The 12973-nt window shown below is 47.5% G+C and overlaps 1 protein-coding gene across 2 annotated transcripts in view; it reads right to left on the bottom strand.

Moving 5' to 3' along the window:
* SLC27A2 (solute carrier family 27 member 2) overlaps nt 1–8611 on the bottom strand; it is a 72835-nt gene extending 64224 nt beyond the window's left edge. Inside the window, exon 1 of one of the 2 annotated variants that reach the window (XM_060174643.1) lies at nt 7939–8611. In XM_060174643.1, the coding sequence (XP_060030626.1) occupies nt 7939–8416 (478 nt within the window). In that variant the 5' untranslated portion in view covers nt 8417–8611. The remainder of the gene's footprint in view (nt 1–7938) is intronic. The other variant, XM_007517333.3, reaches the window with a different exon arrangement.
* Nucleotides 8612–12973: the final 4362 nt, after the last annotated feature.

The raw sequence follows: 12973 nt of genomic DNA, 5'->3' as shown, positions 1-12973 counted from the left end.
ACTGGGAAATAGACAAACAAGTGTGTGGCAATGTGAGGCTGGGTATGGATGAGAATTGAGTTGATAAAGATTTTCTCCAGGCGGCTGGGCGGTGGCACAGTGGGGTAAGTGCACATGGTAGAGTAGGGATCCTGGTTCGAGCCCCCAGCTCCTTACTTGCAGGGTGGTCGCCTCACAAGCGGTGAAGCAAGTCTGCAGCTGTCTCTCTTTCTCTCCCCTCTCTGTCTTCCCCATCTCTCTCAATTTCTCTCTGTCCTACCCATCAACAACGACAGCAGTAAAAACAACAACAACAATAATAAACAAGGGCAACAAAAGGGAAAAAATGGCCTCTAGGAGCATTGGATTCATAGTATAGGCACCGAGTCCCAGCAATAACCCTGGAGGCAATAAAATAAATAAATAAATAAATAAAAAAAAGAGAGACAGGGAGCGGCTGGTTGGTGGCGCACCTGGTTGAGCGCACGTTACAGTGTGCAAGGACCCAGGTTCGAGTCCCTGGTCCCCACCTGCAGGGGAGAGCTTTGCAAGTGGTGAAGCAGGGCTGCAGGTGTTTCTCTCTGTCTCTCTCCATATCTCCCCCTCCCTCTCAATTTCTGGATGTCTCTATCCAATAAATAAATAAAGGTAATAAAAATATATTAAAAAAAAAGAGAGACAGGGAGTGATAGAATTAGTTCTAATGTTTGTAGACAATGAGTACCAAAGCAATTCAAATTACTCCCTGGGTAAACCAGGAGTGAACAGGGAGAGAACAGAGTATAGCACTTGCTTGCTTGAGGCCTCAGTTCAATTCCCAGCACTATCATATACCACAGCTGAGCAGTGTTCTGGTCTCTCACAAAAAACAAGCAACTAACCCACCTTTAAATAATAAGAATAAAAAATCTCTATGGGGGGATTATGCCAAGTGATGAGAGAGATACATTTGTGTGGACTAAAGCAAAGCAAAGCAAGAGAATAAGTTTAAGTGAGAACAACCCCCATTCCCACACAGAAAGGAGGGAGTGTGGAGGGAGAGGTCAGGGTGGAGGGAGGGCTCACAGGCTTTGGTAGCAGGGTACTGGTACTTTGGTGTTGAGTACAGCGTGGTAATATACATGACACCGTGAGAAATCATTCCTCCACAGCATACAGCCTTGTAAACCGATAGTACCTCAGTTAAAAAAAATCGTTATGCCTTGATACTAGACTTAAATTGGAATGATCTCTGGGGTCCCAGGTGGTGACAGACCCAGTAGAATGTACATGTTACCATGCCCAAGGACTTCGGTTCAAGCCCCCGTTCCCCACCTGCAGGGTGGGGAGCTTCATGATTGGTGAAGCAGTATTGACTCTCTTTCCCTCTCTATCTCTCCTCCCCTCTCAATTTCTCAGTCTGTATCTAAAAAAAAATTATATATATATAATAGAAACTGGTGTCCTACTACAAGGGAGAAGAGCAGCCACTTCTGGCCATTCCTTAGATTCTGAGTCCTGTTTCTTCTGCTGAGTCCCTTCAGTAAACAGTTTAGGAGAGGGAGTCGGGCTGTAGCGCAGTGGGTTAAGCGCAGGTGGTGCAAAGCACAAGGACCGGCATAAGGATCCCGGTTCGAACCCAGGCTCCCCACCTGCAGGGGAGTCGCTTCACAGGCGGTGAAGCAGGTCTGCAGGTGTCTATCTTTCTCTCCTCCTCTCTGTCTTCCCCTCCTCTCTCCATTTCTCTCTGTCTTATCCAACAACGACAACAACAATAATAACTACAACAATAAAACAACAAGGGCAACAAAAGGGAATAGATAAATAAAATAAATAAAAAAAGTAAAAAAAAAAAAGGAGTACTTCCTACAACCTTAAAAAAAAAAGTTTAGGAGATTAGCACTATTTACGCCCACCCTGCTGCTGTCTGTACAGGGTGCAGCTCTGCACTGAAGCATGTGGCTGTGTGAGGGACTGAAGGAACCTGCCTGCAGGCTCCTCTGGCAGGGAATGTCCACTCCCACACTGTGCTTTCCCTGGTTCACTTGTTAAGACCCACAGAGTCTGTCTTCACAGCTGTCCTCTCCCCCCCCACAGTCCTCTTCAGCTGTCTCCAGCCCTCCTGGATTGCAAGATCCTTTAACTAACTCACCTCATCTTCTTACCCCATCATGGCAACCAGCTTGTGTCTTGTGGGCACTGTCTCAAGTTCATGGGTGTCAGTCCAGCCACAAAAATTTGTCTGGCCAGACTTATCCTTGTTCTGATGACTGCTTTTATCATCAGGGCCTCCTGTTTTAAGACCTTTGAATGATGCAGTAACGTAGAAAGCTATCAGAAGTGCTTTCTTTTCTCATGTTGCTTAAAAGAAGGCCAATTTTATTTCCCACAATCTTGGAAAAGCAGGTCAAAGGTGATATGGAACATTTTATAACCTCTCTGGGTTTCAGTCTTGCAACAGGACTACGTTTAGCTGTTGAAGTATATTATAAGTCATTTATTTATTTCTTTTTCCTGAGCACTGCTCAGCTCCGGCTTATGGTGGTGTAGGGGATTGAACCTGGGGCTTTGGAGCCTTAGGCATAAGAGTCTGTTTGCATAAGCATTATGCTATCTACCCCCCCCCCCATTTACTTTTTAGATAGAGACAGAAGAAGGGAGGGAGAAAGATACTATTGCAACAAATCTTCTTTCAATACTGTGGGGACTGGACTTGAACCCAGCCCACACACATGGCAAGGCAACACAGTACCCAAGTGAGCTATTTTGCCGGCCCCTGTTGTAAGCCTTGTACAGGAGTTTAACCTACATGTAGGGGGGGCTTGCAACACTGTGCTGAATTAGTCAGTGTAGACCTGGATATACAGCTGATGAAGGAGGCCTGCGATACTCTACTATTAGCTTAAAGGAAATAGATAGCATAATGGTTATGCAAGGAAACTCTCATGCCTCAGGCTCCAAAGTCCCCGGTTCAATCCCCTGCATCACCAGAGCTGAGCAGTGAGTTAGTTTATAGTTTACCCTTCATTGTGATGCTAGTGTAAATGGAAACAAAGCAAATTTTCTATTTTGGAAACTTTTCTTTGGATATTTTACTTTCAAATAAAGTAACCTATGTATCAAACAATATACTTTTTGATTTCCTCATGTTCTATGTTTGGCCAGTTACTTGAAAAAGTAACAGGCTAGTAAGTGGGTTTTTATCAACGGTGGTCTTATTGTTGAGGACAGTATTCCATGACTCATGCCCTCTACCCCCTTCCATGGCTAAGTATCCTTACACGCACTACAGAGAGAAAACCCTAGTGTTTGGGCTTCTGCTTGAGGAGTATGGGAGTCTCTGAATTTCTGGAAGCATAGTCAGCTCTGTAAGAATGATAGGGTGCTGAAATTCCAGATGCGGCTGAGCCTCTTTAAGCTTCATGAAGAGTTCACAAAACCTGACAAGTGGGTCATCAAATCTTCATGATAAGTTCTGGGAGCTCACAGATAGTCTTCCTAGTCTAGAAATCCCAGGGGGCTGAGATGTAAATAATTAAACTGTCCAATCGTAACTATTCAAAATCGTTCTTTCTTTCTTTCTTTCTTTCTTTCTTTTTTTCTTTCTTTCTTTCTCCCTCCCTCCCTTCCTTTCTTTCTTCTTTTTGCTACATTTTTAATTATTATTTTTATTGAGAGCAGCTTCCCCCCCACTTTAATTGGATGGAGACAAAGAGAAATTGAGAAGGGATAGGGGAGATGACAGAGAGAAAGAGAGAAAGGGAGACAACTGTAGCACTGCTATCCACTCATAAAGCTTCCTCTCTGCACATAGGGACCGGGGACTTGAACCTGGGTCCTTGCTAATGATAATGTGTATGATTACTGGGTATACCACTACTCAGCCCCCACTACTCAATATTTCTAAGGCATCTCATGTTTAGATGGTACAAAACATTAAATTGCTTAGACATCGGGGGGAAATATTGGACCTGCTTCCAGTCTCCTGATGTTGCCTGGTCATGTGACAATCACCTTTCTGGTGATTGTAAAACAAGTGGAAACTTTACTGGTCCCTTCTCAAAGCCAAATTCTTGGGGCATTTGTTTCATAAACACCTGGAAGTGGGGGTGGGGTTTATTATAAAAATAGGCATTCCTGAGTCATGTCTCTTTTTGCTAGTTCTAATCAATCAGTAGTTATTTGTTTTGTGGGGGAGTATGATTCAGAAATACAGCTTTTTAAAATAACCTTTTCAGATGTCTACACTCATTAAAGTTTCCTTTCTGAAGTTTTCATTGAAGCATCCCATGCTCAGTAAAGATGAAAGACTACAGGATTAGACTGTCACTAAAATCCCATTCAACTCTCAAGAATTCTAAGAAACAGTCCATTCAACACAGTTCCAACTTGGGCAGATTGAACAGGCGACTTCAGACTCTAGCATATCCCCTCTGCAGCAACCATCAAAGATCACAATAGAAAGGATTTTGCACGGTATACAAAGGTCTCACATGAATGCTTTTCCAAATGGTCAATGGCTTACTGGAAAGGGTTCAGACAGGATCCAGTGTGGGACTCAATTCCACTTCTCACTCACACTGACCATAACAGAGAGCCTTGTCCGGTCAAGGAAGGAGAGATCTGGTTACATGATTCCTGACTAGGTTACAGAAAAGAAAAACTCTTATAACTGTTCATTAGACTCAAGCTTCTTTGGGCAACACTGCCAGCCCCAGACCTCTCTCACAGGGGGTTTGAACGACAGCACAGTCACATAGTAGTGACGTCTCATCTGAAGTGGTACAGAGGTCACAGTGCTAATAACTTTCCTTGGCATCCTGGTAAAATACTAGACTTAAGAGTCTTCTAGACCAGGTGGTGGCTCATTTGGTTAAGAGCTCACATTACAGTGTGCAAGGGCTCACCGGCAGGGGAAGGCTTCACAAGTGGTGAAGCAGGGCTGCAGGTGCCTCTCAGCCTCTATTCTTATTTATTTCACCTTCCCCTTTAATTTCTCTGTCTGTACTCAGTAATAAATAAATTAAATAAATACAAAAGTCTTGGGGGGGGCTGTATGGTGTTGCAGCTTGTAAAGCATATCTGTTATAATGTGCAAGGAACTGAGCTCAAGACCACAGTCCCCACCTGCCAAGGGGGGAGGCACTGCAGGTGTTTCTCTTCTCTCTCCTTCTCTTTTTTCTTCCTGCCTTCTCAATTTCTCCTGTCTCTATCTAAATAAACAAATAATTAAAAAAGTTTTCCAGGGCCAAAGAGTCATCTCAGCTAGTTTGTCTGTTATGTACCTGCTCTATCAAGCTAAAGGGATTAAACCCAGGTTTAATCTCAGACCCTTGCTCTCCAGTCTCCCTGCACCACTGCACTGAAGAATGCTTCAGTGCTGTGGTGTCTCTCCTCCTCCCTTTCTTTCCTTCCTTCTTTCTTCCTCCTTCTCCTCACCACTGAGGTTGTCATGGGTTCAGTGCTTGTTCCACCACTAGAAGTGACCTATTTATTTATTTATTTTGCCTCCAGGGTTATTGCTGAGGCCCAGTGCCTGCACTACAAATCCACTGCTCCTGGAGGTCATTTTTTCCCATTTTTGTTGCCCTTGTGTTTATTGCTGTTGTTGTTGTTGGATAGGGCAGAGAGAAATCCAGAGAGGAATGGAAGATAGAGAGGGGGAGAGATAGACAGACACTTGCAGACCTGCTTCACCACCTGTGAAGTGACCCCGCTGCAGGTGGGGAGGGAGCCAGGGACTCGAACCAGGATCCTTGTGCCTGTCGGTCCTTGTGCTTTGCACCATGTACATTTAACCTGCTGTGTTACTGCCCAGCCCCCGACCTTTTTATTTTTAGTCTTTTTATTTCTTTACTGATAGAGAGGGAAAGAATAGGAGAGAGAAGCAGAGTAAAAGAAGAGCTTGCAGCCCTATCACACTGCTTGTGAAGCCCCACTTCTGCAGGTGGGGATTGGGAGCTTGAAACGGGGCCCTTGTGCATGTGCTCATTCTATGAACTACACCACCACCTGACCCCTCTCTTTTTCTATTGAAAATAAGTTGGATTAGAGTGGTGAAGTCCCTTTGAACACACACACACACACACACACACACACACACACACACACACACAGCTTTCAGCTACTAAATAATGAAGTTGTCTCTTTTCCTAAGCAACTAGACATTGGTGGCAATTTTGATGGGACTATCCCCTTCAAATAATTTAGCTGCCTTTATAATGGTCTCCCTGCCCTTAAACTTTTAAACTGTGTCTATTTTGGGGGGACTGTCTATCTGTCATTTGCCACATGAAACCTTTCCTGGTTTCTTTTTTTTTTTTCCTTCCTCCTCCAGGGTTATTGCTGGGCTCGGTGCCTGCACCATGAATCCACCGCTCCTGGAGGCCATTTTTTTCCCCCTTTTGTTGCCCTTGTTGTAGCTTCGTTGTGGTTATTATTATTGCCCTTGTTGACGCAATTCGTTGTTGGATAGGACAGAGAGAAATGGAGAGAGGAGGGGAAGACAGAGAAGGGGAGAGAAAGACAGACACCTGCAGACCTGCTTCACCGCCTGTGAAGCGATTCCCCTGCAGGTGGGGAGCCGGGGGCTCGAACCGGGATCCTTACGCCGGTCCCTGCGCTTTGTGCCACATGCGCTCAACCCACTGCGCCACCGCCCGACCCCCCTTTCCTGGTTTCTTACAAGTGAACAGACAGCTCCTCTTTCTGTGAATCTAGGCAAACTGTTTAGCTTGCCTCATTTATACCATGAAGGCAAGGGGAGATGAATGTTTGGTTCCTCCAGCTCCAATACTTATATCCAAGTAGAGGCAGGCAACATGATGGAGAGAATGAGTATGGGCTTTGGAGTTGGGCAGAACTAGGTTAGAATTTAAGCTTGTGCAATGGGGGCTAAAGATGTGTTATCTCTCAGGGTAATAAAAGCATCAGTATAAAGCCAGGCACAGAAGAGCATTCCAGAAAGGTGAGGCTTCCTAGCATCCTATGCTTCTACCAAGACTCTCAGTGCACACCTGGCTGGGCCTCCTGATACTGAGAGAGCAAGAGCGCACTGTGCCTGATTCAAACACCCATCTGAGAAGGGAACAGGTCCTTGGTTTCTCCCTCGCCTTGACTACTGGTGTAGCATGAAGTTACCATTTCAGGTCTTGCTGAAAAGGAGAAACCAGGGCTGGGAGTAGCACACTTGGTTGACTGCACATACTACCATGAGCAAGAACACAGGTTCCAACCCCTGCTCACCACTTGCAGGGGGAAGCTTCACAAGCAGTGAAGAAAGTACTGCAGGTGTCTCTCTTCCTCTTTACATCCCCCTCCACTCTCAGTTTCTCAGTGTCCTATTAAATAAAGGGGGGGGTGGGGAATGTGGCAACCAACCAGAGAACCAAAGATCATTACTGTGACAGTAGAAAAAGGGGCTCAGAGGGTGTGTGTGTGTGTGTGTGTGTGTGTGTGTGTGTGTCAGATGGGCTTATCTCTCTGCAGGAGAATCCGGAGAGGTTAATAACACACGGCTGGAGGCAGCCCTGAAGACCAAGCCATTACAAAGAAAGAAGACAAGGGACAGAGAGGGGGAGTGACTGTGCCTCGATAAAGCAGCAGAGGTGAAGCCAGGCTCTCTGGATCCACGGGTGAGAATAGGAATGGGGTGAGGGGTGTCACAGCCAAGTCCCTCTGTGTTTTAGATCAGTGTTTTGGTAAGCGCTTGGACTCTGGAGAGTAATCGCTCTACTCAGTCCCTCTCCCTCTAGCTCTGCGAACTAGAGCTTAAGGTTTCAACTCCAGGAGCGAGAATGTGGATTGTGAACCTTACCTGTCCGCAAGCATCAAAAGCAACACTTCTGTATATAGCCTATACATTTAGCGCTTAGCACAGTGTCTGACAAGGTCGGCTTCCACACAAGACGGTTCTAAGGAGCACTGATGAATGTTTCCAGGAAACTCCATCCCCTTCCCCCCAACCTGCTCCCGGCTCACCTGGTGAGGCCAGCAGCACCTTCGCCCCTGAGCACTGGAAACAGTGCAACAGGGACTTCGCGCGGATGTTGTAGTTGAGGCACGCCATGGCACAGCCCAGCTTGGCCAGCCCCAGCCACAGCCACACGTAGGCCGGCTCATTGCCCATGAAGATGGCCACGCAGTCTCCCTGGCGCAGGCCCAGGTGGTCGCGCAGCGCCCGGGCCACCTGGTTGCTGCGCCTGTCCACCTGCGCGTAGGTGAGCGTCTCGTCGCGGAAGCGCAGGAAGGGCTTGTGCGGCACCTGGCGCACCTTCTCCAGGAACACGCTCAGGATCGTGCGCACTGGCCGCCGCTGTCCGTAGCTGCGCACCCGCCTGGCCAAGCGGGCCACCCGCAGGAAGTAGCCCATGTCCGGGAAGAAGTAAGGGCAGCAGAGGTTCACCAGCAGCGGCAGGAGCAGCAGCCCCGCCAGGACCGTGTAGATGGCCGGCAGCATGACGGCGGCCGGGCCCTCCGTCCCCTCGAGGGCAGAGGGCGCACTCCGGGCGTGCAGCGCGGCGGCTGGGCTGGCGCGGGCCGAGAGGGCGGGCGGGCGGGACTGCGCGGTGCGGAGTCTGGGCTGCAGGCTGCGAACGCGGGCTCGGGTGTAGGTGCAGTGCGGGGCGCCTGGCTGCGCTTCCCCGCGGGACCAGCCAGCAGAGCCCGCCCCTAGTGGGGGTGCGGCCACCTGCGCGTCAGCTCTGTCCCTGTGATCCGCCCCTGGAGGTTCTGCTGGGGGCGAGGAGGGTGGCGGGAGTCTGGTGGCTGGAGGCTGGAGGTCAAGTTTGGAACCCCTTGCACTGTGACCTCTGACACAATTCTTACTTATCACAATGGAGAGGCCAGACCTCGCTGCTAGCGGCTGCTGAGAAGCTTAGCAGGGATGAGACTGGCCTAGGGCTGTTGTTATTTATAACACAACCACCAACAGAGACGACTTATTAGCAATAAAGTGCCTTAGAGACACCAGACAGTCCTCTTGCTTATTCAGTGAGGGTACCTGGTGCCACCACCGACTGGGAATCGAATGGGAGTCACATCTGTCTCTTTCCCAGTCCCAAGGGCTTGCCCATCCTGGTCCTTATTTGTTTCTCAGCTTCACTCCTTCTGCCCTTCAAACTCTCCCACACAACCGCCCCCTCCCCCAACACACCCGCCCCTCCCAAGCTCAACTCAACTGCCAGGCCTTCTGGTCTCTGGTGGCGACTGCAGAACAAAAGCTCTAGGATTGTCTTCTCCAGTTCATTTCAGTCCCTGGGCTGTAGGTGTGGACGGGATGCCCAGTTCACTTCCACACATGAATGCAAACTTTGATTTATTTCAACATTATGTTTTAAGTGACTCCACACCACCACCTCCTCCTCCTGCCTTACCCCCATATGTTGCAAAATTTAAAGTCTTGCCAGCTCAGCTAAGCACATGTACTGAATGGCTCTGTCACTGAGTAGTACGACGCAGAGGAAAAGAGGTAAATGGGGCCAGGAGGTGGCACGCCTGGTTGTGTGCACATGTTACAATGTGCAAGGACCCGGGTTCAAGTCCGCAGTTCCCACTGCAGAAGGAAAGCTTCACCAGTGGTGAAGCAGTGCTAGAGGTATCTCTCTGTCCCTCCCCCTTTCTATATCCCCCTTCCTCCTGGTTTCTGGATGTCTCTATCAAATAAAGATTTTTTTAAAAAAGAAAAGAAGTAAAAGTTATTATTGTCGGTTCTCACAAGTCATTTCTCTTGGTGGCATCTTTCATTCTCATCCCCCTTTGTGCTACTGTTAGAATGAATACTTGCTGTTGCTTGGTAGTGAGGAGGGTCTTAAGTAAAGCAGCATTTCACTTTATTTGCCACTGGAGTCATTGCTGGAGTTCCATTCCTGGTGGGCTTTTTTCTTTTCTTTTTTCGATAGAGGTTGAAAGTCAGTGAGAGGTATGGAGAGATGAAGGGAAGGAGGGAGGGAAGGGGAGAGAGAGAGAAAGAGAGAGAGGAGGAGAGGCACCTGCAACACTGCTCCACCACATGTAAAAGTTTTTTTTTTCATTTCTGCAGGTGGGAACTGGGGACTCGAACCTGGGTCCTCGTGCATGGTAACATGTGCACTCAACTGGCTGTGCCATCACCAGACCTCTCTTTCTCCATCTTATTATGAGGCAACCACAAGTAAGGTGTGCTTTCTTCCTACCAGACACTCTGCTGGGGGCTTCTGCAGAAAATTCTACTTCTGGAGCCTGGCAATGGTGGCAATGGTGGTGGTGGTGGGGGCGAGGTGCTCTCTTCTTGCTCCTTTCCAGACCTGACAGGGAATCTTCCAGAGCTGAATCAAGACAGCAAGTGAGTAAAATGTGGGTTTGGGGACCAGTGTCTGGCTCCAGCCCACTCTCAGCAAGCACATTCTGCTCCCTTCCTGGTCTCTAAGTTTCTATAATGTTCCTTTAATTTTGCAACTCCCCCAGCCCCTCCATTTTTATCCCCCTCTTTGTATCTTGGGCACCTGCTCAAGCAACCTGCTATTTCCAGCTTTCCGATGCTTCTCCAGCTAACCCAGCTGTCATCTAGTGACTGGTTGCATCACCTCCCTGGGGAGAAGTTTGGGAGCCTTTGTTATCCCTGTGGAGAGGGCAGGAGCGTTCATCAAGGAGAGGGCAGGCAGGAAAGCACTCTGCTCTTGAAACTTCTATGTAGAAACTCAGATTCCGGGGGGGGGGGGGGGGGCTGGGCAGTAGCGCAGCAGGTTAATCGCACATGGCGTGAAGCACAAGGACCTGCACAAGGACCCCAGTTCAAGTCCCCCGGCTTCCCACCTGCAGGGGGGTTGCTTCACGGGTGGTGAAGCAAGTCTGCAGGTGTCTATCTTTCTCTCCTCCTTTCTGTCTTCATATCCTCTTTCAATTTATCTGTGTCCTATCCAACAGCAATAACAACAACAACAACAACAACAATAAACAACAAGGGCAACAAAAAGGAAAAAAAATAGCCTCTAGGAGCAGTAGTGCAGGCACCGCAACCCAGCAATAACCCTGGAGGCAAAAAAAATAAAGGAAAAAATACAATAAAAAAAGAAAAAAAGAAACTCAGTCAGCAGCCCTCTTTCTCCACACAACACCCCTTACCCCCTTTTCAAGGGCAGGCACTTCATTATCTTATAGACAAACACCACCACCACCACCTGTTCCAACATATACTCTGCAGAGTGCCTGCTGACTATGGATGTCCACTTTTCTTCTCTCTCATTCTCAGAATCTCTCTAGCCTGGGCATCAGCGGTTATAAGTGACAGGAAACAAAAAGCCAGGCAGGCTGAAGCAGAAAGTAGAATTTGAATAGCGACAGCAGAATGCAGGGCAGAGCTGATTCCAGGTGAGCTTTGAGTGGAGGCAGGGGTGGGAGCCTTTTTTTTTTTTTTTTTTTTGTGAGGGCCCATTTGGATATTTATAACATCCTTGGGCTATTCAGAATGACCAATTTAGGGGGATGGATGGTTGTGCATCCAGATGAGTGTACATGTTACAATGTTCAAGGACCCAGATTCAAGTCCCTAGTCTCTACCTGCAGAGGGAGAGTTACACAAGTGGTGAAGCAGTGCTGCAGGTGTCTCTCAGTCTCTATCTTCCTTTTCCCTCTTGATTTTTCTGTTTCCAGTCAATAAATTAAATAACACCAACACCACAATTATCAACTTAAAATTAATCCAGGCCAGGTGGTGGTACACCTGTTTGAGCTCACATGTTACCATGCACAAGGACTCAGGTACAAACCTTCAGCCCCTACCTGCAGTGGGGGAAGCTTCAGGAAGCGGTAAAACAGTGCTATAGACCCCTCCCTCTCTCTATATATAATAAAGCATATATATATATATATAATATATTATAAAATATATATATGCCTTCCCTGTCAATTTCTCTCTATACCCAAACAAAGAAATGTATACATATGTTAAAAGTTAACCCTATCTGAGTGAGTCCTATCTGCAGTGGCCTTGGCCAGACCAGACTAAATGATTTCTCAGGCCATATAATGCCTGCAGGCTGAGCTAGGATTTAGTGTGGGCATACTGGACCCACTTTCCTTTTCAGCTGGTCTCAGTTCCAGCTGTGTAGACTCTCCCTCATGAGTCAAAGGTCCTGTCAACTCCAAAGAGTCACATGCTTTCAGCATCAACTTCGGAAACACTTGAGGAATTATTTTTTAGTTATTATTAATTATTATTATTATTTGTCTCCAGGGTTATCACTGGGGCTCAGTGCTGCACTATGAATCCACTGCTCCTGGAGGCTAATTTTTCCCTTTGTTGCCCTTGTTGTTTATTGTTATTATTATGTTGTCATTGGTGTCATTGTTGTTGGATAGGACAGAGAGGAATCAAGAGAGAAAGAGAAGACAGAGAGGGAGAGAAAGATAGACACCTGCAGATCTGCCTTCACCACCTGTGAAGCGACCCCCCTGCAGGTGGGGAGCCAGAAGCTCGAACTAGCTCCTTAAGTCAGTCCGTGAGCTTTGCGCCATGTGAGCTTAACCCACTGTGCTACTGCCCCGCCCCCCCTTTTTAAGTTATTTTTTAATAACAAACAAGACTTTGGCGTCACTAGCTGCCCATTCAGTGACAGACCTCTGTGCCTTGCTGGAAAGAAATATTGATGGATTTAAGATAATCACGACTTAATATGCAGAACTGGGGCTGCAGTCTAGCCCACCCTCAGCATATTGTGCACCATTTGGGGTAGTATTAAATATCAGAGAGAAGGAGCAAGATAGAAGAGGCCAATACAGGGAAGAAAACTAACAAACATCTGTCATATGTATTGTAGAACTCTAGTTCCCCATGGCTTGGTGCTTGGAGCCAGACTCCATGCTAAGCTCAAACACCAGCTAGTCAATACTTTTCCTGGAAATATTAATGCCATAGGACCTAGAGATAGATGGGAAGGGTAGGATGCCATAGGTGGCCCAGGTTTGAGCCCAGGTACCACATGTGAGTGCCATGGTACTGAGGGACGCTCCCATGCTCTGTTGTCTCTCCGATTCCCTC

Source organism: Erinaceus europaeus, chromosome 16 (genome assembly GCF_950295315.1).
Source record: "Erinaceus europaeus chromosome 16, mEriEur2.1, whole genome shotgun sequence".
Classification (NCBI taxonomy): domain Eukaryota; kingdom Metazoa; phylum Chordata; class Mammalia; order Eulipotyphla; family Erinaceidae; genus Erinaceus; species Erinaceus europaeus.
The sequence above is the reverse complement of the archived record's forward strand: the minus strand, read 5'-3'. Positions and strand labels throughout refer to the sequence as shown.